The 21,783-nt window shown below is 56.7% G+C and overlaps 8 protein-coding genes across 8 annotated transcripts; 4 read left to right on the top strand and 4 right to left on the bottom strand.

Moving 5' to 3' along the window:
- Window positions 1–781: 781 nt before the first annotated feature.
- On the bottom strand, window positions 782–1,657 carry PG985_001393 (uncharacterized protein; the record flags this gene model as incomplete). Its single annotated transcript, XM_066821162.1, has 1 exon — window positions 782–1,657. The coding sequence occupies one exon, from the start codon at window positions 1,655–1,657 to the stop codon at window positions 782–784; it is 876 nt and encodes a 291-aa protein (XP_066692041.1).
- Window positions 1,658–2,342: 685 nt separating this feature from the next.
- On the bottom strand, window positions 2,343–2,573 carry PG985_001394 (uncharacterized protein; the record flags this gene model as incomplete). Its single annotated transcript, XM_066821163.1, has 1 exon — window positions 2,343–2,573. The coding sequence occupies one exon, from the start codon at window positions 2,571–2,573 to the stop codon at window positions 2,343–2,345; it is 231 nt and encodes a 76-aa protein (XP_066692042.1).
- A 1,459-nt stretch (window positions 2,574–4,032) lies between these two features.
- Window positions 4,033–4,877, bottom strand: PG985_001395 (uncharacterized protein; the record flags this gene model as incomplete). Its single annotated transcript, XM_066821164.1, has 2 exons — window positions 4,033–4,311; window positions 4,479–4,877. 2 exons carry the CDS (start codon window positions 4,875–4,877, stop codon window positions 4,033–4,035), a joined length of 678 nt encoding a protein of 225 aa, XP_066692043.1.
- A 1,638-nt stretch (window positions 4,878–6,515) lies between these two features.
- PG985_001396 (uncharacterized protein) lies at window positions 6,516–9,521 on the top strand (the record flags this gene model as incomplete). The annotated part of the gene is made up of 2 exons (XM_066821165.1): window positions 6,516–7,786; window positions 7,862–9,521. The coding sequence occupies 2 exons, from the start codon at window positions 6,516–6,518 to the stop codon at window positions 9,519–9,521; spliced, it is 2,931 nt and encodes a 976-aa protein (XP_066692044.1).
- A 2,324-nt stretch (window positions 9,522–11,845) lies between these two features.
- Window positions 11,846–13,066, top strand: PG985_001397 (uncharacterized protein; the record flags this gene model as incomplete). The annotated part of the gene is made up of 1 exon (XM_066821166.1): window positions 11,846–13,066. The coding sequence occupies one exon, from the start codon at window positions 11,846–11,848 to the stop codon at window positions 13,064–13,066; it is 1,221 nt and encodes a 406-aa protein (XP_066692045.1).
- A 173-nt stretch (window positions 13,067–13,239) lies between these two features.
- On the bottom strand, window positions 13,240–14,457 carry PG985_001398 (uncharacterized protein; the record flags this gene model as incomplete). The annotated part of the gene is made up of 1 exon (XM_066821167.1): window positions 13,240–14,457. One exon carries the CDS (start codon window positions 14,455–14,457, stop codon window positions 13,240–13,242), a length of 1,218 nt encoding a protein of 405 aa, XP_066692046.1.
- Window positions 14,458–16,033: 1,576 nt separating this feature from the next.
- On the top strand, window positions 16,034–17,050 carry PG985_001399 (uncharacterized protein; the record flags this gene model as incomplete). The annotated part of the gene is made up of 2 exons (XM_066821168.1): window positions 16,034–16,219; window positions 16,298–17,050. 2 exons carry the CDS (start codon window positions 16,034–16,036, stop codon window positions 17,048–17,050), a joined length of 939 nt encoding a protein of 312 aa, XP_066692047.1.
- Window positions 17,051–18,823: 1,773 nt separating this feature from the next.
- PG985_001400 (uncharacterized protein) lies at window positions 18,824–19,900 on the top strand (the record flags this gene model as incomplete). Its single annotated transcript, XM_066821169.1, has 3 exons — window positions 18,824–19,018; window positions 19,185–19,652; window positions 19,751–19,900. 3 exons carry the CDS (start codon window positions 18,824–18,826, stop codon window positions 19,898–19,900), a joined length of 813 nt encoding a protein of 270 aa, XP_066692048.1.
- Between the last annotated feature and the right edge of the window lie 1,883 nt (window positions 19,901–21,783).

Genomic DNA, 21,783 nt, shown 5'->3' on the forward strand with positions numbered 1-21,783 from the left:
ATCTGCGATTAACAGGCATTTCTTCTTCATAGATATCTTCAGTTACAGTTACTATTTTCTACGTCGCGTCAATCCATATTGTCCTCCCGGTAGACAGGGGGTTATACGAGCTTCTCTCATGGCATCGATCGGTTCGACCACCAGCTCTGCCAGGGCTCAACTGTGCGTGCATACGAGTCAAGTATACATAGCAAAACGTCACTGGGCCCAAGGAATCCCGGAGCTTTGGAACCGGTACCTGGTTTTTCTTTCATGCCACCTCAGCGTACCCGCTCCCGAAATGCTTGAACTTGGATCTGCCACTACTCTGCTAGATCTGCCGTCTCTGCCGACGAGGGCGGGCCGTCGACCCCACCGCTCCAACGACTTCGCCCGAGCTTGCAGGAGCCGTGACGTGCATGATTCCTCGACGCCGCGACCTGCCCCTACAATTACCGCGTAATTGCACTTCCAGGACCACCAGCTACCAACCCGTACGTACATAGTACCTGAGACAGCATGTTCTAGACAGGAAAGAATGTTACCCCTGGTTTGTGTTATTCCCTGTAACTCCTAGCCAAGTACGTGGCCGGTTTCGAGTGCATGTATCAAACGTCACTAGCATACCTCACACACAGATGGAGTTCATCAAGTAATCTAGTATTAGCATTGTATATTCTCAATTTACATCTTACCTACCTTACCTTACCTAAGTATACTCAGTCTTCACACGTATCTAAGCCAAGCCTAGGAAAGAGGACGGCCGTCGCGAGCAGCACGTCGCCAGGGGGCCGGGACCTACTTAAGCCCCGTTCTGCAATCCCCGAAGCGCAATCAGATCCAAGTCGCGAAGGTGTGCCGCCGTCCCCTCCTGGGGTTCCATCCCGTCCCGGTAAGTGTTCGCAAAGTCGACCAGGTACATGCTGCCGTCCGGGCGGCGGAAGATGTTATGGGGGAGCAGGTTGCCGTGGTTGAAGCCGTTATCGTGCAGCTTTTTGACCACGTCGCGGACCTTTTGCAAGTCGGCATCGGTGAGCTGGTGGCCCGCCTGCTGCAGGTCCCGCAGGTTCTGCGCGCCCTCGACGTGCTCATAAATAAAACCGATGATGCCGCGGCCCTCCTCGACGACGTGGCCGTAGAACTCGGGCGCGACGCCCAGGCCGAGCTCGGACAGGTGCCGGTGCATGATGGCGTCGCGCGCGGCCTTGTGCTCGATGGAGCAGCGCAGGCCGCCGCCGAAGAAGTGCCCCGGCATCTCGGCGATCTTGCGCCACATCTTGCCCCGGTGGGCGAGCGCCGGGTGCTCGACGACGCAGAGCATGTCGCGGCCCTTGCGGAGGTTGCTGAGGAGCGTGAAGGACTCGTAGTCGTGGGTGACGGGGTGCGACGGGACGGGGAGCAGGTGGGGGTCGATCTTCTGGAGGCCGCCGAGCTGGATCAGGGACGGCTGGAGGGCCAGGGTCTCCTTGTCCATAAGGAAGCACTTGACGCCCGGCTCGAAGCGCATCTTGAGGATTTGGGGGTCGTCGCCCTTGATGATGTTGCGCTCGGGGGCTAGGAGGTCCATGTGGATCTGGACGTAGCGGATGAGGTTGTCGATGCGGACCCGGACAATGGAGACGGGCCAGGGCTCCACGGTGGTGGCCAGGACGGCGTTGGGCAGGTTGGTAGGAGCCATTGTGACGGTGGATTGAGGGTGTTCTTGAGCGAGGAATTCGTCTGAAAGGATTGCGTTCGGATTAATTTGGTAGTAGTAGTAGTAGATACAAATAGGCAATGAATATGCGTGAGGGTGGTGATACAGACCAGAAACCAAGAGCATGGCAGGAGGGGCAGTCTCTTCTTATATACAGAGTCATCTTGGAGTGACAAACAGTCTGTTACACTATCACTGTTCCATTATGTACGTCTACACAAACCACTTGTTCATGGGTGATTATAGCATTGTTGGTGAGCCTTTTGCTTCCCAGTTCGGCTACATTGCAAAGCCCATTGTTTCCTTCCTGCCCTCCTTTGATTCCATCATAGTAGCTCGATGATTGTTGAATCAAATGGCTAGCTGGTCACTTTTCCTGGGATGGTTCGCGCCAATCTGTCGCATGGGGGGGGGGGGTCCACCAGCGACGTGACGGATTCCACCAGTAACCCACCCGATTCATCTACCATACGACTGACTAGGGTCAGCAATCCCTGTCGCTCGTGTGAAAGCGTTGCGTCGCATCGTGTCGACGTACCGAACTCAGTGCTGCGCTCGACATGGTTTCGGTTGAGCGACGTGCCGGCTGGAGTGAAATTATTGCACATGGCCGTTTTCAGACAAGTTTCACCGTGTATTCAATGTTGCCCGCCGCCGAATGGAACTCTTAGGCGATGAAGACGGGGCTGTCGAACACGAGGATGGAAGAAGGGAAGTCGGCGACGGGGCGGTAATAGGTGCCAACGTCCCGCGTCGACGAGCAAAGGGAGCCGGCGTTGCGAGGGGGTGGCTGGTGACGGTGAAGCAAGGGATAACCGGTGGCGTCGACGACGAGGAACTCTTTTTCTTTTTTTCGCGCCCGTGACAAAGCGAGCCACGTTCGGTTCGGGGAAGTCATTTTCTGGTATGTCGGGCAACAATGAACCAGGGAAGCGACACATCATCTCTATTGTGCCAAGAGGAACCAAGGCTCAGTAGCTGTGTACGCTTCAGTACCAACATGTCTTGGGTGAGTAAGCAAGATGCAGGGCTTACCAGTATGAAAGGAAGGATATGTATGACACCAGGTTCGTTTCAATAGTACAGTACCTGTCAAGGAAAAGGATAGGTCTGTGTAGTTAGCAGCTGCGTACCGTACCTATCATGCTATTATTGCTTTTTCATTATTCAGACTACATAGCTAGCGGCAGCGCCACAGGGCCGCTACAGGGTAGCTGTCGCGAGGCCTTGGGCAACTCCATGCACAACGTACCAGGGCAAATGCGTGGCCGGAATCCATTCTGATAGTGTACCAATAAGACCGGATGCCGGTCCCAACATTCACCCTCAAGATTTATCGAAGATCCAGGTGGAACGAACCGGGTGGTCGGTAAAGGTACGCCGCCGAAAGGTTTTTCTGGGACCGGATGACGTTCCCGACATTTCCGCTCAGGAAATTCCAAAAACCCGGGTCGAACGAACGCGGCGGTCGGCGGCAATGTCCCGGCGATATCCCGGCGAAATATTTTTCTTCCCCAGACCGGATTCCGTTCTTAACATTTATACCCAGAATTTTTTAAAACCCCGGGTCGAACGAACGCGGCGGTCGGTAAAGATATCCCGCCGAAACGTTTTCCCGGTACCGGATTCCGTTATCATCATTTGTATTCAAGAAATTTCAAAAACCCAGATGAAACGGACGCGGCGGTTGCCGGTAATATGCCGGCGAAACCTTTTTCCAAACTGGATATATACAGTATCTACCGGTAACGTGCCAGGAAGTGTACGCCGTGCCAGGAAGTGTACGCCGTGCTAGGAAGTGTACGCGACCGGATCCCGTTCCATTATATACCTACTTTCTATACGAGTGTAATCGGATGCCGGTCTGACTATTTTCACCTTCGGTCCTTTAAAAGTCCGGGCAGACCGAACCGGCGGTCGCCGGCAATGTCCCGGCGAAAACGTTTTTCCAGACCCGGTGTATACACTATTCACTGATAACGTGCCAGGAGGGATATGAGACCGGATCCCGTTCTGATATGCACTTATTTTCTATGGGAGTATGACCGGATGCCGGTCTAGCTATTTTCCACTTCGGTCCCTCGAGAAGCCGGGCAGAACGGATGCGGCGGTCGGCGATAAGGTCACGGTGAAATATTTTTCCAGACCAGTTTCATATACTATTCACTAATAACGTAGCAGGATATTTTCAAACCCGGATTTTATTCAGTTGAGGTTCAGAAATAGTGGTGTCCATTATGTGTCAATTCATACTGGGATAAACCCAAGGAGGCAAAAGTTGCTCTCTCGACTATCACTATCATAAAATTTCCCAGCAGATCCTCCAACTCAGGAGGGCAAAACGTTCTTCCAGATCCTTAAGCGGCGATGCCGCCAGCAGCGCCGGCCTGGTCGTCGTCGTCGTACTTGCGCTGGTGGGGGCAGTTGCCGGGGGTGGGGTCGGCGGGCGAGGGATCCATCTCGACATCATCCTCCTCGCCGTAGTACTCGTACTCCTCATCCCAGTACGCGCCGTCGTACTCGTGCTCCTCGCCGTCGTGCTCGCCCTCCTCGCCGTCGTCTTCGCCGGCGTCTTCGCCGGCGTCTTCGCCGGCGTCCTCGGGCTGCTGCTGGCCCGTGGCCTGGGCGGGATCAAACTAGATGGGAAGAAGTCGTTAGCGATCAGAACAGTACTGTACACAAAGAAAGGCTATCTGCTCGGCGCTCGGACCATCTTGTCGGCGCATGGACCATATCCCTTTCGGCGCTCGGACCATGTCTCCTTCGGCGCTCGGACCATGTTTGTTTTGTATAGGTGACTTACATAGTGGCTGGCATGGACGCCGGCCGAGTCGCCCCGAAAGTCGTGGCCATTGCGAATGTGCGCCAGGAACGGGTGCCAGGCCGGGCTCTGGTGGCCGCAAGCACAGTCCCACACCTCACCGCCGAGGCGGTTCTGGTCCCGCTTGTACGCGCCGTCCTTGTGCTTCTTGGCGAGGTGGGATGAGATGTCCTTGTGGGTGTTGGCCATGCCGCGGTGGTTGCCGGCCCGCTGACAGTCGAGGCAGTAGACGCGGTCGTTAAGCAGTCGGCCGCGGAAGGTGTGTTTGCCGTTATAATTGATGCCATCGCGGCGGCGGCGGGGGGTGGGGGTCTTCTTGGGGGCGGGCTTTCGGCCCGGCTTCTTGCCGCCGTTACCGCCGTTCTTCTTGTTGGCTGCCATCTTGTCGTGTTCGCGTCTTGTTCGTCGAAGAAAATCGAAGAAAGCCGAAGAATGGATTTTGTTCGCCGAAGAACGAGCTTGTTTTCGCTGAAGAATGGTCTTAAATTCGCCAAAGGATGGGCTTGAGTACGCCAAAGGATGGGCTTGAGTACGCCGAAGGATAGAGGCTTGAATGGGCCGAAGAATGGGTTTACGTGTACGGAAGAATGGTGGTTCGCTTGGGTCTGGGATCGAGGGTGGCTAAGTTGCGCGTTCCGTCCCGGGGGGTGGGGTCCGGCGGAGGAGGCGGCGAAAGGGGTCGTCGAAAGGGGCCGGCGAAAGGGGCGGCGAGAGAGAGAGAGAGCGGGGCGGCGGAAAGGGAGGGGCCGGCCAACAATGGTGGGACGGAATGGAGGGGAGGAAATCAATGGAGGAAATCAAGGGACGAAAGGATGCTTATATAGGGGACCGGCCGGAGTGAATGCAGCGGTGGAACCCCCGTCCCGAATTGAACGCAGCTGTGCCATTGAATGCAGTGCCCCACGTGTGAATGCAATGGTATCCGCATAAGCCAGGTACAATCAATGTTAGTCACTTTGACACAGGCTTCACTCGGATGACATATGCTGCACTCAGATGCCAACCTTCCTACGGTGACTGTGAGTCCCCTATCGTGTATTTGCCACTCCAATTCAGCTACCTTAAAGATGGCTATCAGTCAATATTAGGCAATAAGACTCTTGATATCTTGACAGAGCGTCCAATCCGGGTCCGTTGACTACTTGGCTTTGGAAGACTGGGGAAACTTGAATGCTGTGATTATCACTGGAGGAGGGATACTAGTGATGCCATGGAACAACACGGCATTACAATGAATGAGCAGATCTGTTTCCTGTATTCAATTCAAACCCTTATATTCACAGAATTGTGCTACAGGTACCACATCCGTCCCATAACCTATTTCGGATTGTAAGTATACGCCGAAGCCCTTCAAGACTATGCGCCGAAGAGCTTCGGCGTATAGCCGGCTAGCTTAATAGAAGCTCCCGGTCCCATCATTATTTGACGCCAAAAATAACATGTCCATGACCATCGTCAGTTTGAATAACACATCTCGAAGATCGCGGCCTGGTTTAGCGCTGAAATTTGGAGCGTGGTTAGTTCGGGCGCTTGTCCATACGGAAGGCGGCCCGGGGGTCTTGGCTGCAGGCGGGCAAGGGTCGGGCCACTAATTTAGGCATCAGCTAGTGTTAGTCACCCGGACTACTGCTGTATAAAGTCTGCCCCGGCCCCGAGACTGAACAGTGAAATCCAACCTCCCCCCCTTTCGGCGATATACGACATAAAGCCTAAGCAATTCACTTTACCCCTCCCTTTGCAGCTGGTATCTGGCAGTCATATTGTCTTGATTACATTGCATTTTTAAAGTCCAAATTGCCAACATCCCATTTCTGACGCCCGATCTTTAACGTCGCAACTCAGCATCCGGTTTCTCTTGTCTGGTTCCCCTCGTCCGGTTTGCCCATCCGGTTTGCTCGTTCAAATTCTACCGTCCGATTTGTAACCTTTGACTCCTCCGTCCCATCCCTCAATCCCAAACAGGACGGACAAGGTTTCAACAGACGAGCGGCGGTACTCTACCGTCAATCATTGCCCACCATGGCCTCAAACAGCGGGAGCGTCTTCTCCGAAACGCTGAAGGAAATCACCAACACCAAGCTGCAGGAACTGTCCAAGCGCCGAGCCGCCTTTGAGGAGAAGAAGGCCGCCATCCTCTCTTCGCTAGACGACCGGGACAAGATCAAGCGATTGGTTACCCTGAGCGATGGCGTCAAGTCATGCTACGCCATCAAGCTGGACAGCGCCGGGCACGTTGCTGAGAACGTCTCCAAACACACCAGCCTCGAGGTCGAGCTGAAGAACCTGGATTCGTTCATCGCGCAAGCTCGGTACGACCCGTCCATATCCACCAAGGCGCTGGACAAGTGGGAGGCTTCTCTGCTGGGGCACCTGGATACCATGTCTCTGAAATACGCCTACGCCTCTCTCTACGCGCAATTAGTGACCGAATGGCTCGCACCGGAGTCGCCTCCCGACACGACTGATGTCGGAGGAGACGAAGAGATGACAGAGCCCTTCGAGACCATCGACAGCGCCAGAAAGCTCGAAGCAAAACGGCAGTGGGAACAAGACGTCTTCGTGCCCGGACAAGTAGACGAGGCCAACCTCCGCCGCTTCCTCAAGGAGCTATTTATCGACGAGCCCGCCGACAGCACCAAGAAGGCCAAGGCCCTGCACCAGCTGGCCGAGAGCATCAAGGACTTCGAGCTGAAGCTCGCCGTGCCCAACCAGTTCAACGCCTACACGCTGAAGTGGGTGATCGAGGGCCTGCTGGCGTCGTCGGACGGCCTGACGAACGCGAAGCGCGAGGCCCTGCGCGACTTTAGCAAGAACGACGTCATCCTCGGCGAGATCGCCGACGTGCTCAACATGCGGCTCGCGGCGCTCGACGCTTGGACCTGGGGCGACAACGTGCCGCTCGAGCAGCGCCGCAAGATCAGCGGCGTCTACGGCGTGCACATGGACGAGGAGCTGCTGCAGTCCATCTTCCTGCAGTACGTCGGCGTCAAGTGGTCCGTCTTCTTCAAGCGGGCCTTCAAGCGCTTCCGCAAGACGGGCGGGCCCTGGACCGACGTCCGGCAGCCGATCCCCGAGATCGATAGGCGGCGGCGGGAGTACTATCTGGAAACCGATGTTTCCGGGTCGCAGAGGGAGAGCGTCCAGCACGTCCGTCGCAGTATGCACCGCAAGGACTACTTCATGGCTCGGCTGCTCGATAAGGAGTCCCAGAAGGTGGAGTTTGTGGAGGGGCAAGAAGAGGCGGAAGATAGTGACCAAGGGTATCAGGTAGTGGAACAACTGGTCGCAGCGTAAGTGAGGCATGGTTCATCTCCTGCGGAACCCCCCTTTGAGCATATTCATATACTGACTGACCAATGCACCAGACCTAGAGCAATGTCCATGGCCTCAGGCGGCGCGAAGCGTAAGAGGGTCGGCGGCAAAAGGGCGAGGATGTTAGTCGCCGCCTCCGATTCCGATTCCGATTCCGAAACCGACTCGGATTCGGAGGCCAATCCCGATAGCAAGAACCATATGCAAGCCAAGCAGAGATTGCTCCATATCTTGTCGACCGAGGCGGCCGTCTGCTCCAAGATCCATAACGACTTCACTGCCCTTCATTCTTCCTTCGACCGCTGGGACAGCCTGCTCCCTCACGCCACCATCCACACCATCCTCGCCTTCTTCGGGGTCTCCGACACCTGGCTGAAGTTCTTCGCCAAGTTCCTCGAGGTACCGCTGAGGTTTACGGACGACGACCCCGCAAACATGGCGGTCCGCACCCGCTGCCGCGGAACTCCCACCTCGCACACCCTGAGCGACGTCTTCGGCGAAGTCGTCTTCTTCTGCCTCGACTTCGCCACGAACCAGGCGACCAGCGGCGGCCTCCTCTACCGCCTCCACGACGACGCCTGGTTCTGGAGCGCCTCCCACGACGCCGCCACGAAGGCGTGGGCCACGCTGCAGAAGTTCGCCGCCGTGACGGGCACCGAGCTCAACGCGGCCAAGACGGGGTGCATACGCATCTCGGGCGATCCGGACATCGCCCCGGAGATCCACGAGTCTTTGCCCAGGGGCGACATCCAGTGGGGGTTCCTGAAGCTCTCGCCGCAGACGGGCCGCTTCGAGATCAACCAGGCCCTGGTCGATACCCACATCGCCGAGCTCCGGCGGCAACTGCAGAGCAAGAACACGAGCGTCTTCGCCTTCGTGCAGACCTGGAACAGCTACGCCAACACCTTCTTCGCCTCCAACTTCGGCGAGGCCGCCAACTGCTTCGGCCGGGCCCACGTGGACGCCATGCTGGAGACCCATTCGCGCATCCAGCGCGAGGTGTTCCGCGGCAGCACCGAGATCGAAGCCACCAGCGTGGTCGAGTACCTGAAAGCCGTCCTCCAGCAGCGGTACCAGGTCGAAGACATCCCGGACGCCTTCCTCTTCTTCCCCGTCGAGCTGGGCGGGCTGGACTTGCAGTCGCCCTTCGTCTCGATCCTGCAGGTGCGCGACGCCATCCTGGCGGATCCGGCCTCGCTCTTAGAAAAACACAGGCAGGCCGAGCTCGAGGCGTACCGCGTCGCCAAGGAGCGCTTCGAGGGCTCCGACACCTTCCATAGCTCGAGCTCGGGCGGGGGGACGCATTGGGTGCCCCAGGGCCCCGGCGAGGCCCGCTCGTTCTTCGGGCTCGAGGAGTACGGCCGCTGGCGCGAGGAGCTGCATTACGAGCACGACGGGGAGCTGGTGGATGTGTATCGGCAGCTGCTGGAGCGGCCGGGCCACGGGGGCGGGGGCGTCAGGATGGACGAGGCTGGGGTCGTGGCCAGCGGGCTCGCGGCGTTAGGGGAGAGCCATTATCATAACGCGACGCAGCGCGGCGGCGGGATCAAGAGCGAGTGGTACAGCATGGAGCCGTACTGGCGCTGGGTCGTGGCGCTGTACGGGCCTGAGGTGGTGGCGCGGTTTGGGGGGTTGCGGTTGGTGGATTCGGGGCTGTTGCCGATGGGGATGGTGAGTCTGTTCCGGGAGAAGAGGCTCAGCTGGCAGGATTGAGGTGGGCATTCAGTATCGCTAGCTGTCTTTGGCTGTGGAAATCACATGAGTTAGGTCTCCGATGGCGTTACCAGTTTCCTTTCTTCCAACAAGCAGATGAACTCAGAGTGCCGTGGTATCCATGATCAATTAACACCTGCTGTCTCCTGATATTTCGCCTTGTAGCTTGTCTCTGAATTGAATCACGCACATATTCTGGTACCATATCAAAATTACTAGACACAGATACTCAGTAAATATCCCAAAGGAAGTTGTGCAGCTATTGGATACCCAAGAGACTTCTAATACGTAGGTTTCTCGGCGAGTGGGAAGTATGGAAGGCAGACGTTGCTGGAAGGACCCAAAGAAGATCGGCCCCTTCTCGCCAAAACCGACGTCCATAAGCAACAGACTAAATATAAGGGACCATACGCTATTATATTTTTCATGGACCTTTGATCGAGTAGTGCGACTTGGTCGATTGGTATGGTCGTCGACGCCCGAGTTTGTGTGATGCGAACTTATGGTTGTTGTGCGAGCGTGAAAGCATCTTGGCGCAGGGGAAGCGCGCCGGGCTCATAACCCGGAGGTCCTTGGATCGAAACCAAGAGATGCTAACCGTTTCTTTTTTGGCTTCTTGTCACATAGATTCTCAATTCGCATTGACCTTTTGCTATATTTCAACTCTTCCAGTTCACTTTGAAGATGACGTCTGATGGTAGACTTCTCGGCAGTGTTGTATCTACGACTCGGACGGTATTGAGCTTGGGAAGCAGCGACCAGCAAGAAATGCAGTGCCTTCCCCGCTCTTGCTTATTCAGGGTGTTCAACATGTTGCTTGAAAATGCCTTCGATTGAAATATGCCACCAGAGTCTATCCAGACAGATACCATACGGAATCCTTGCTCCTGCGCGAAGGCCTTCTGGAAGGCCTACATATGCACAGCTTACCTTGCATCCTCTTCTGAAGTGTCCCCTCTTGTTCACCGGTAGTAACCTCAAGTTTTCCGCGCAAGAAAAGATGCACGGCGCCACCCATGCCTGATGCTGTCCTTTGCTTGATGGCATCGCTGCCCGATGCTACACAGGCAACTGTCGGGTCTTGCACCCTGGCTTTGGGCCTCAAATGGCTCAAACAGCGGAAAAGCCACCATCGAGGGAGTCGTCAGCTTTTGATTCTACTGATTCGGACATCCGATAGCTCATTCGACCGTAAAGAGAATCGGTTTCGCTTGTTGCCTCTCAAACAGTTGCCGCGCCCTTAATGATGCCATCATCTGCTGCTGGCCTTGGCTGATGTCTGCTCCAAACCCATATATAGACAAACGCTGAAGAAACGCAATTGATGCGGGGAAGTATATGGCCTACCTGCTGCATGTCACGCGATTCGGGCTCAATAACGATACTTCGAGGCCTCTTTACGACGAATGAGCAGTAATGGCAACGGCATTGTATGCATGTGGATTGCGTGCATGTGTTGCTGATCAGTGAAAAGATACCCCGGACTTGAGTTTCTCGCGTATGCAGAGCATGGGCAGGGATGGATGGGCCTTGGCATCAGGCACCGTCAGAGCGCCCAGACCGCTGCCGCGTTTCTTTTTCCGAAACAAAGAACCGAAGGAGCAAACTTTTGACCAGTCAATGTCTTCCCGACCGCGCTGAGTCTTCAATCCGGGATGAGCCTCGCAAGTTGGGCATCTTGCCTGGGCGAAGCAGCAATTTCGACACAAGGAGGGCTTCATTTCCGTTGTTCGAATTGACCTGCGAGGGCAGTCGATGATGGCCGATTCCCCCGCGCGCCAGCCCAGAAGCTCGCTGGTGCGGCTTTTTAGCTCCCCGCCGATCGAGAAAACTGACGTCACGCTTTAACTTCCTCGCCGCGACGAAGCAACAAGGTGCGGTAGGGCAGTGGTGTGATGTGGGCTTTCTCGGGCATTCATGGTCACACCTTGGTAGGGGGTAGCCAGTAGGGGGAGAATATTCTCGTCGACTTTTCGCGTTTCGGTATTCACCCCCTCAACTTACTTGCCTGCCGCAGCTGCGACAGTGAAACCCAAACTGACCAGAGTATGATGATGTGCACGAATGCCATCCTGACCAGGTTTCGAAGAGGAATAACTGCGTATGCATCCCAATGGTTCTGAAGTCTGACTGGCCACCACTTTCTCTTCGTGCGACAAGCCGGATACCTATTTTTATTTCTCACCTTGGGAATTGGTCTCGAGTCATTCTCACTCCGAGTCCTCCGTAGTTCATCCCAAAATAACCTTCGAACCGACCAATTTTAGTGCAATAGCCACGAGGGACGACCCGTCGACCGGATCGCTGCGAACCGAACCGCCAAGATGAACTACGCTAACATGATTGAGGAGAAGAACCTCAAGAAGACCTTCATCATTGCGACGCTCTGCTCGACACTCATCGGTACCTTCACTTCGTCCATGGGCCTCTGGGACCGCGTCAAGGACAAGCGGCAGCAGACCAAGCGCGACACGGAGCAGGACAAGGAGATCAAGGAGCTGCGCAAGCAGGTCGAAGACGCCGGGAAGCAGCAGCAGAACAACAACAACAATAGCAATGGCAATAACAACAATAACAACCGAAACAACCAAGACCAGCAGTACCAACACCAACATCAACATCATATGCAGCAAAGGTGCTGTAGCGGCAGTCGACACCGCTCCCCGCCGCCGCGGAGACGAGGACGAGAACGAGAAGATGAAGTAGGCTACGCCCTCGAGCGCTCCGGCGCCCTCATTGGCCGCGAATTCGACGAGGGCTACGAGCGTCTCGGCCGCCGCTTCGCGATTGGCGACACCGTCACCGAGAACCGACTACAGGCGCAGATCATTGCGCTGCAGCAAACCGTCATCACTGTACTGCAAGACGCCCTCTACAACGGACGCCAGCTCGACAACGCCGACATGAGCAAGCTCATCGCGGCGTCCAATGCGGCTCGCGAGGGCTCGCTCGATGCGCTCCGGCAGCAACGCCAGAGACAGACCTTGGCCATCGAAGCGCCAGCCCCCGCGCCGGCCGTCCCGATGCCCCCGCCCGCCGTGTCGTTTGCGCCGCCGCGACGCGCCAAGACGGTGCTGTCCGAACCCGAGCCCCTTTACTGCCGATATAGCCTCGACCTGCAATACGTGCGCAACAAGCCGCTCGCCCGGACCTTCGCGCCTGGGGGCGACTGCCGCTGCCCGGGCTGCGGCATACGACTGCGCGCCGAGGCGGACGACTTTTGGGAAATCGAGAAGCGGGAACGGGGGCGAGCCACGCGCGAGGGCCGGCGCGGCAGCAGAAGTAGCAGCGGCAGCGAGGCGGTGCTGGACGAGCGAGAGTTCCACGTGAGGCAGCGGTTCGTGGTCAAGTGCCACACGCCCGACGGCGAGTTCGCGTGCGTGCTGTGCAGCCGGTTCCGCGACAAGGACGTCGTCTGCCCGACGGTGGACCAGCTCATCAACCACGTGGGGCGGGACCACAGCATCGACGAGCTCGAGCGCGAGGAGGATTTCGAGATGCGGGCGCGGACGCGGCCGCTGCGGAAGGCGTTGCCGGCGCCGTGAATGGTAGGTACGGTTGGGAGTAGGTTCAAGATGAGATGAGATGAGAATGAATTAATGAACGAAATACACGTAGCGGATATATCTATATATAATATGATGAATAAAGCAATAACACTATGTATACTTGACTCATTCGAACTTTGAGAGTGCAATGTCAATACTACGTAGTGTACCTATTCTACCTTCCGACTTCCCCCTTTCGCCTGCCGTCGCCGCCGATCCAACTCCCACCGCACCGCCTGCCGCATCACCCGCTCGTGGTCCCGCACTGGCTCGAAGCCCAGCCGGCCCCGCAGCTTCTCGACGCTGTACGTGTGCTCCCCGAGCGCGTACAGGACCCCCTGCTCCGAGACCGCCGCGGGCGGCGACACCGTCCCCAGCGTCAGCGTCCGGACGAGCAAACGCGCTATCCACGCGATGAGGCGGTATATCCAGCCGGGCACCACGATAACCTGTCTGAGTAAGGAGGCGTCGTCGTCGAGACCGCGGGCTTCTTTCCAGGCCGCGCGCACGTGCTCGTTCCAGAAGGCGACCGGGCGGCCGTCGGTGATATTGAAGCTCTCGCCGGCCACGACACCATTTTTAACTCGTGAGGGATCTAGCAGGGCCTTGGCGGCGAGGAGGTGGGCTCGGGCTACGTTGGCCGCCGAGGCGACGCTGACGAGGTTCGTGCCGGGACCGAGCTGGATCAGGGGCGACGAGGTGGGGGAGCCGTCGCGGTCGGCGCAGAGGGCTAGGATCTCGGGTAGGCCTTGCGTGGAGCGCTCGCCGTACATGTGGGCCGGGAGCAGGGCGCAGGTGCGCAAGGTTGGGGAGTTGGCCGCGAGAACGAGGCGCTGGGCGGCGGCTTTGGTGCGGACGTACTCCGAACAGTGCTGGTCGTCTTCAGACACGAGGGGGTGCGTCTCGGAGATGTCGTGGTGCGGCGGGTTAGCGTACACGTCGGGGCTGGACGTGTAGACCAGGGCCTTGACGGCCGAGGTTTCGGGGGTAGAGGCGGCAAAAGCAGAGAGTAGGATCCGCGTCCCCACGACGTTGACGGCCTCGAACTCGGCCCAGCGCGCGCGGGGGAGCGACGCCACGGGCGAGGCGGCATGTAAGACGACGCGGGGGCGGGCGCGGGCCAGGACGGAGGTCACGAGGGCGGGGTCGGCGATGGAGCCTTCGATGTAGATGACGTCTTGGTCGGCATGGTGGCGGTTCTCGCTGCCTTCGATATGCGGGTCCAGGACGTACACGGGCTTGGCGCAGGCCGGGTCGGCGAGCAGGTGCGCGACGAGGTGGTGGCCCAGGAAGCCGCAGCCGCCGACGACGAGGACGGGGCCGAGGAGGGGCGGGGGAGAAGAGGGGCTGGTGACCGCTGCGGATGGGCGGGCTCGTGGGGGGGCCATTGGGCTTGCCTGGCGGAACGAGCGTGGTTATAGGCTCTTATCACATGAGGGTAGCATGACGCTGGTGCGCATATGCAGTAAGGATATTGTCTTCCGTAGACTCGATCCGAGAGGTTGGTGTGTGTGTGTTGTGTATGTACCGCTTCTCAATCCAACGATGTGTTACCCAACTCTCATATGACGTTCGTGCAACCCGTGATGCAAGTGCAATCAACTGCGTGTACGGACGTGTGCGCTCTGGCTGCCCCAAGACCTGCCCCAAGACCGCAGCCAGCTAGCTATGTAGCTGGCTTGATGAGTGGGCCGAGGGCAGTCCTGGTGTTGGTAATAAACGGCCACGTTCTGCTGCGATCAAAAGAAACATCTGATCCTATTCCGATGTTTCTGGTCAAGTCATGGATGGAAATGCCATTGAATGGAAAGCGTCGGGTTGCAGGAAGTCTAGCCAGCATATCGCTGCATAGTAGTGCCAATAGCGACCAAAGTTTTCAAGCAAGCAAGTATAGCCACTCAATCATCAGATTGGATTCCTCCGTGGCGCAATTGGCTAGCGCGTCCGACTGTTATCCAGTAGCAATCGGGAGGTTCACAGTTCAAGCCTGTGCGGGGGAGACTTCTATTTTTGGCCATCTCAACCATTGAATATTTGATTTTGTTCTGGCCTGTCCGTTTCTCTTGTCTTGTTTTATGCTGTGTGTTTTTTTTTTTTTCTTTTCTTTTTTTTCCAATTGTTTTCGAATATTTTATCTTCCACTCCATCTAAATATTTTAATATGGGTATGACTTATCGCCTCACTGAATACTTTCAAGCTCTCAGATGCGTGCCCTCCTCGAATCCCAGCCGGCCAGCCTTATTCGGTCTTTAGGCAAGAAACGGTAGCGACATAGTGTCGACTGTTCTTTCATCGATCGGAGAACAAAATTTTCAACCCAGTTCGTACCCAAACGACGAATGGCCAGCGGCCTTGTTATCGACGATGGCTTGGTCGCCATCGCCTGTTTTGGGCACCTGGGGGGGGCTGCAGCAGACTTAGTCAGAGTCGTTCAAGGCTCAGCTTTACTGGTCGGGCAGAGGACCCGAGCTACCAAACAGGCTAGCGCCGACACCCCATCGTTTCGTCCAATCAGCGCGCCCGGAACTGTCCCGAAGCAGTTCCCGATTGGGCACGTTACACTATTTCTTACAACGAGCAACGAAGATTTGCATACCGGGACCACTTCTCTTACAAGTATTCGGCGTTCCGCCGAGTCAAAAAGGCGTGGCCTGACGCAGCTCTGCCAGGGGCGCTGACGTCACCTATGCATGACCCCTAATTGACGAAAAGGCCGTCTTTATTTCCATGGTGGCCCGGCTGCGATGCCGGGTTGGAATAAGTGTGTCCGTGTTTGCCCCTTCCCCCGGGGGGTTTCTGGGTTTAAAGTATCGTGGCCGTCAAGTCGATCCTTTTTCTCTGCCAATCGTACCGACTAACCACACCAAATCTTGAACTACATACCTACTGCACAGGATACACACAACTAAATGCTCCCAGATTATTATTCTAGGCCTCTCCAATAAATAAGATCTCGTTCCCCCATGGACTCCTCGCCAAAGTTAGTGTGGGATGACCCAGGCATCTACACGGAAAGTTGTGGGGACATGGATCCTACCATCCGTGATCTTGATCAGCAGATCATACTCAACGACATGATCCTCTGTGCTAACGGAGGAATACCATACATCTCCCAGGATCCGGTCCTCCAAGTCAACCCTCCTCCAGTGGTACGTTTGCCAAAGCACCGCTGCGAAGTAGCAACCTGACCACATGAACGCGAGAAAGCTAACCAACGGGCCGCGAAGTTTGATAACAGTTGGCAGTTATACCAAAATGAATTCGATGGGAGTAGCAGCCTGCCATGGGCCCTGGCACAACCTCCACAACAGACACAGGCGGCCGCCAGCAGCTCCCAGATGATGATGATGGATGCCAACCTATGTGACAGGTCCCGAGGGCCGCCTCCGGCACCCCTATCAGAGAACCCGAGATCCCACCACCCGCGCGCCCGCGCCCCCGTCCACAACTACGCCACGGGCAGAGGAAGCATGTCCACCGGCAGCTCGGACGGCGCCTCGTGTTCCGCCGGCACTCCCGCTTCCGCTTCCGCCTCCGCCACAACCTCGACATCGGCCACCTCGCAAGAACCCCGGCGGAACCCGAACGTGAACCCGGCGAACCGGCGGGCGGCGAAGACGCAGCAGAAGAAGCAGCTGTACCACTACCACCAGCAGCAGCAGCACGGACGCATGCTGGCCGACACCCAGGCGGCGGCGGCGGCGCACCACCGCGAGGCCGTCACGGCCTCCAAGGCGGAAGCGGAGGAGGTGGCGGCCCGGACCGCGGCGGCCAAGGCGGAAGCGGAAGCGGACGCGGTCGCGGCGAGGACGGCGACGGTGACGGGGTCGCCGGAACGGAAGAAGCAGCGCGACATGCCCGAGGCCATGCGGCAGGTGGCCGAGATGGGGGACCAGCTGCGCAACGCGGCCCACGAGCAGCGCAAGATGGTGGACGACACGCTGAACCAGTGGAGGGGCAACCCGGTGAGTCGGGTATGACAGTTCGCGATGCCCGCTGCTATTACTACTACTTTGCGTCAGGTTCTAGCTGGGATATCGGGAATGAGGCACTGGAAGGGGGACGGACACGGTAGCACAGGCGAGTGGGAAGTTAGTTGTCTTGGGTCTACGACGGAATTTGCAGCTGTACTATATATTGCTAGGTTACCTTTGTCTCTGTCTGCTTCGGCAGCGCAGAGCTTCGTAGTGACTTCATTTGCTTCAGATTAATATCATTACTGGTTAATGGCAGATTATCAGGCCCCGCAGGCTTTACCAGACATAGCCTAAAAAACGTTACGAATGTTCTTACATACAATAAATATCCATGTCGTTACAGAGCGGCGAGTATGAGATGAGGTCGACATCGACCCCGGATTTGGCTGCACCTCCATCATCGCCACCGGTACCTCGTCACGGCTTGCCGCAGTTATTGTGTTGGGAAAAAAGATTTTGCTTGCCTGAAGCCTGCAAGGCCTGCCAACCTCGGGATTTCGGGGTTTGGATTGGACTTGAGGCGCGTTGCTGGGAAATCCGCCCGTTTTAGTCTATGGGGAAAATATGGATATATGGGGCATATGAGGCCGAAAATGGGCAAGTGCGGCACCCGATTAAGGGTCTAGGACCCTTTTTCATGAGTTCATTGACCCCGGCTTACCGAGCAGCCTGGCCACTCAGGGGCCCGTCCTTTCTTAGGTCCCTTGGGTAGGGATGGTGAAAAAACCCGGGTGTCCCGCATTCATTCTGACAGTGATGTGACGTCACTGGGGGAGTGCCAACGATGGGAAGAGGAAGAAGAAGCAAAAAAAGAACAAAAAAACACGCATACCTTTTCGCGGTATTCCGCCATTGCATTGTTGTGACAATTCCGGGGAAGTGTTGGCCACTTGGGATGGGATTGGCACCCAGTGATTGAACGCTGCACGACCGACTTACTTGCCAACAAACCGCGCGAGTCTTGACTCGGTTGTCAGCGGCGGGTGCAAAGACCTTCACATATGTATGTGTGATATATGCCGGGGCTGCGTGATATCATCGGAAGAAAGTATGTATTACGTAAACCCAAGACCCAGGCATGCGCAGAGACAAAACATACAGCACTGCAAGAAGACCTTCCTGCCATAGGACTGGGGCCGGGCTTGTCTCATCCTTCTACATAGGCCCAGAACCAGGCCTCTGCTAGCTGCCCAAAAATTTGCCGTAGCTCGCGCACTTCTTTGCTAGCGAAGCAAGCGGGTCGCTGGCCAGCGAGCGAGCTTCTGAGCGAGCCTCAACGAGCCAGCCAGCGACGGATGGAAATTGATGAAATACCCCCATGCAAATATCGGTACTTGCTTATCTTGTGCTGTAAGTACATATGTGCGGCGGGCAAGCGGGGTCTGCGTAGTAGGTCTCGGGAAAAGACCCTTGCGGCCTTGGTTCATCCCCCACATGCACCTGGCGTCCAGCGTCCGGAGGGTTCTCGCCGTGCTGGTATATACTTCCTGAGAATCCCATATTCTCTCTTGGTTTTCCCATCCCCCTTTATCCAAATCGGCGATCGACCAAGCCATCAATCACCTCAAATCCATTGTACTGCATTGCCAATCCCCCGTATTACTACCACAACCCTGCAATCACTTGCATTTTCTGCTTAAGCGTCGTTTACTCGGTTGCTATTATTGGACTTCGCCCCTTGCTACATATATACATACATACCTATCTAGGTACGGACTACATACAGTACAGTACATAATCTAATTGTACTTTCCCCCCTGCCGCGTCGAAAAGGCCATGGCACCGCCGTGCAGCGAGTCCCCCACCGGCGGCTGGGACAATGCCTCGCCGTCTCGGAACCCCGAGCGGGCGGGCTCCCCGCTCGACTTCAATCCCGATATCAAGTCGGCCGACGCCGCGCTCCAGCGCATCAACAAGGCCAGCGGAGGGCCCACGTGCACCCGGGACGACGTATTCGACTGTTTCAAGAGGGTAAGCGACTCCAATCTCAACCACTTCCCAGCTTTTTGTTTCGTTTCCTTGCTGCTGCTGCCGATGTTGTTCTTCTTGTTGTTGTTTCCCCACCCCCCGACATGTGAAAAGCCTCTTTCGACGGGATGGATGTTAACCCTCGGCCCTTCCGGGGCCCTACCGGCAGATCCACCGCGCCACCGAGCACCTCGTCGACGGCGTCGAGTACGGGCGGGACCAGGCGCGGGACCAGGACGTCCGGAGCGAGCCCGAGTCCTACAGCCACACGCGCGGCCGGGAGCAGATGCAGGACGACGCCGACCTCGCGGCCATGATCAACGTGTCGCAGGACATCCTGCGCACGCTGCGGTACGTCCAGGACAACAACACCGGCCGGCAGCAGCAGCAGCAGCACCAGCAGCAGCTGCTGCGGGGGACGAACCATGACCAGCCCCATCACTACCACCATCGCCAACAACAACAACAACATCATCCGGCTCAACTTCAGTACGGGGGTACTAGCAGTAGCGAGCCACTGTCGGAACCGATATCGCCGCGGCAGGGCCTCGCCCGGGGCCAGAAGCGGAAGCAGGAGCAGCAGCAGCGGGAACAGCAGGAGCTGGAAGAGGAGGGGGGCGTGGGCCGCAAGAGCAAGGTATGTACTTATGCATGCACACGAACAACCACCACCACTACATTCAGCGATCGTGGCGGCTTACTCACTTACTTACACGCCTTTTGTTTTCTCAACAGTCACCACGTGCCGCCCAGCCCGCCTACTGTCGCCACTGCAACTGCACCGGGACCGTCAAGTGGCGGTCCGGGCCCGAGGGGCTCAAGACGCTCTGCAACGTCTGCGGCTTGCTGTACGCCAAACGGCTGCGGCGGTTCCAACGGGTCTAGTCCCCTCCTTTTCTCTCTTCTCTTTTGCTTGTCAGGGGGTGTTCAGTTGGGCGTCATGGGTTGTCTGGTTGGGTAGCAAGCGTCGTGCGGTTCTTCCCCAACTTCCTCGGTCATTTCCCGAATAGCTTCATCGCAAGACTTAATACATCACGATTCAAAACTTAGCCAAGAACTAGGCATGTAATGTCTTTGACCGCGTGCAGTGTGTCCGTCGTGTATGCGCTGGTTGGCACGTGGTGTGCATGTCTACCTGTATTCTACGATCTCGGCTCTTGATGTGCTTACCTCACCGAGGTGGAACATACAGATGCATGTCTCGTCCCTGCTCAATTGTCTCATTTCGTGCAGGAACTGTGGTCGCATGTGTCGCTTCTAACCTTAACAGCACACTTTACATCCTGGAGATGCTTGGATGGTGCAGCGGGGGAACCACGAGGTGATCTTGGATAGGAAGCTACTTAGGACCATTTGTCTCAGTGCCCCTGGCTGACGTCACAGAGAGGCTGCACCCCTTACGACATCCTATCGCACTCAGAAAGGCGCATAATGCAATGCTGGTTCGCCACGTCCGCGGAGATGGAAATCTTCCGTGGCGTGGCAGTCATGGGTCACATATTTCCCCTCCCTTTCTTTCCCATGGAGACCTCAGGGCATGCAATGCTAGGCCAGCAGGTTCCATTGGGCATACGGGTTCTAATGCAGGGTCTAGGAAGAAAAAATAAAATAAAATAAAGCAAAGGTGAACTGTTTAGGGGGCATGTCAGGAGCTCAAGTACTTTGGTCGGCGCAGCGCATAGGGCCAGGCCAGCCCACAACCCCGTTCGCAAGGGGCTGGGCCCATTGCCCGCACAAACTACCTAGGTGGCCGAGCTTTCATTGCTGATTTGATAGGGCCTTCTTCTGGTTTGACTATGTACCTGTTGCAATGTGGCGATTGCAAATCACACAAGACTGCGACACAGGGGCTGGGGGCCGTGGATTGCCCCGAACATTGGGTGGAAATGTACTGACACACGGGGGAGCTGGCTGGCTGGGTTCACTTGTCACGTGAGAAGCTCTCTCGCCACGCCTAGTAGCTCAAGCTTCTAACACGCTCGGTTGCAGTTATCCGCCATGCTGTGGGGGTACCTGAAGCGGAAATAAAGAAAGAAAGAGAAAGGGGAGTGGAGGTGGGTGGAAGGAGGAGGTACTAAAAGGAGAGCCGAGGGCTTGGGCTCTGCAGCATCCATCCGGCTGTCTGGTATCAGATTGTCTACTGTAATGCCACGGGCACCATTGATCTGCCCTGTGCCTGTGCCAGGCCATTGGCCCTGGTGCCTGGCAGCCTGGATCTCTAGGAAATGAATCGTCGAGGCACAATGGCTTTGGAGCTAGGTTAACATCATACCGCCAAACCTCAATTGGCCCGTGGGGGGTGCCTGGTGCCAGTGAAGAAGCCAGACACCAGAAGCCAGTCGCCAGTGGTATATGGAAAGATCTCTCCGGGTTTGGCTCCAATTTCTTTATTACTGTAGTCGGCTTCCGGCGGATGGAGGAGTGTCGCTCAGTTCAGGAACAAGTGGCAGCGATCCATATCAATAAGGCACAGGAGAAAACAAAAGAGAGCTGGCTTGATTGGCAGCCGCCCCGAAAGGGAGGGACCCCGGCCTTTTTTAAAAATGGCTAGCGAACAGATGAGCAGATTAGCATCGTCTCAAGACACACAGCAGTGATGTAGATGTGCATTTATTGGGCGAGCACGGGGCAGGGCGGCCGCATGAGGAGAAGTCGCAAAATTGGGCAGATGGCTCGATGGTTGTTTTCTGCTGGTGGCGACATCCAGGTGCAAGAGCTCCGGGCGGTCGATGATAGGCTGGCAGGCATTGGGCCCCCACCCTTTTGGA

The sequence above is a fragment of the Apiospora marii genome, assembly GCF_038362585.1.
Source record: "Apiospora marii strain CBS 49790 chromosome Unknown utg000001l_segment0_segment0, whole genome shotgun sequence".
In the NCBI taxonomy this organism is placed as follows: domain Eukaryota; kingdom Fungi; phylum Ascomycota; class Sordariomycetes; order Amphisphaeriales; family Apiosporaceae; genus Apiospora; species Apiospora marii.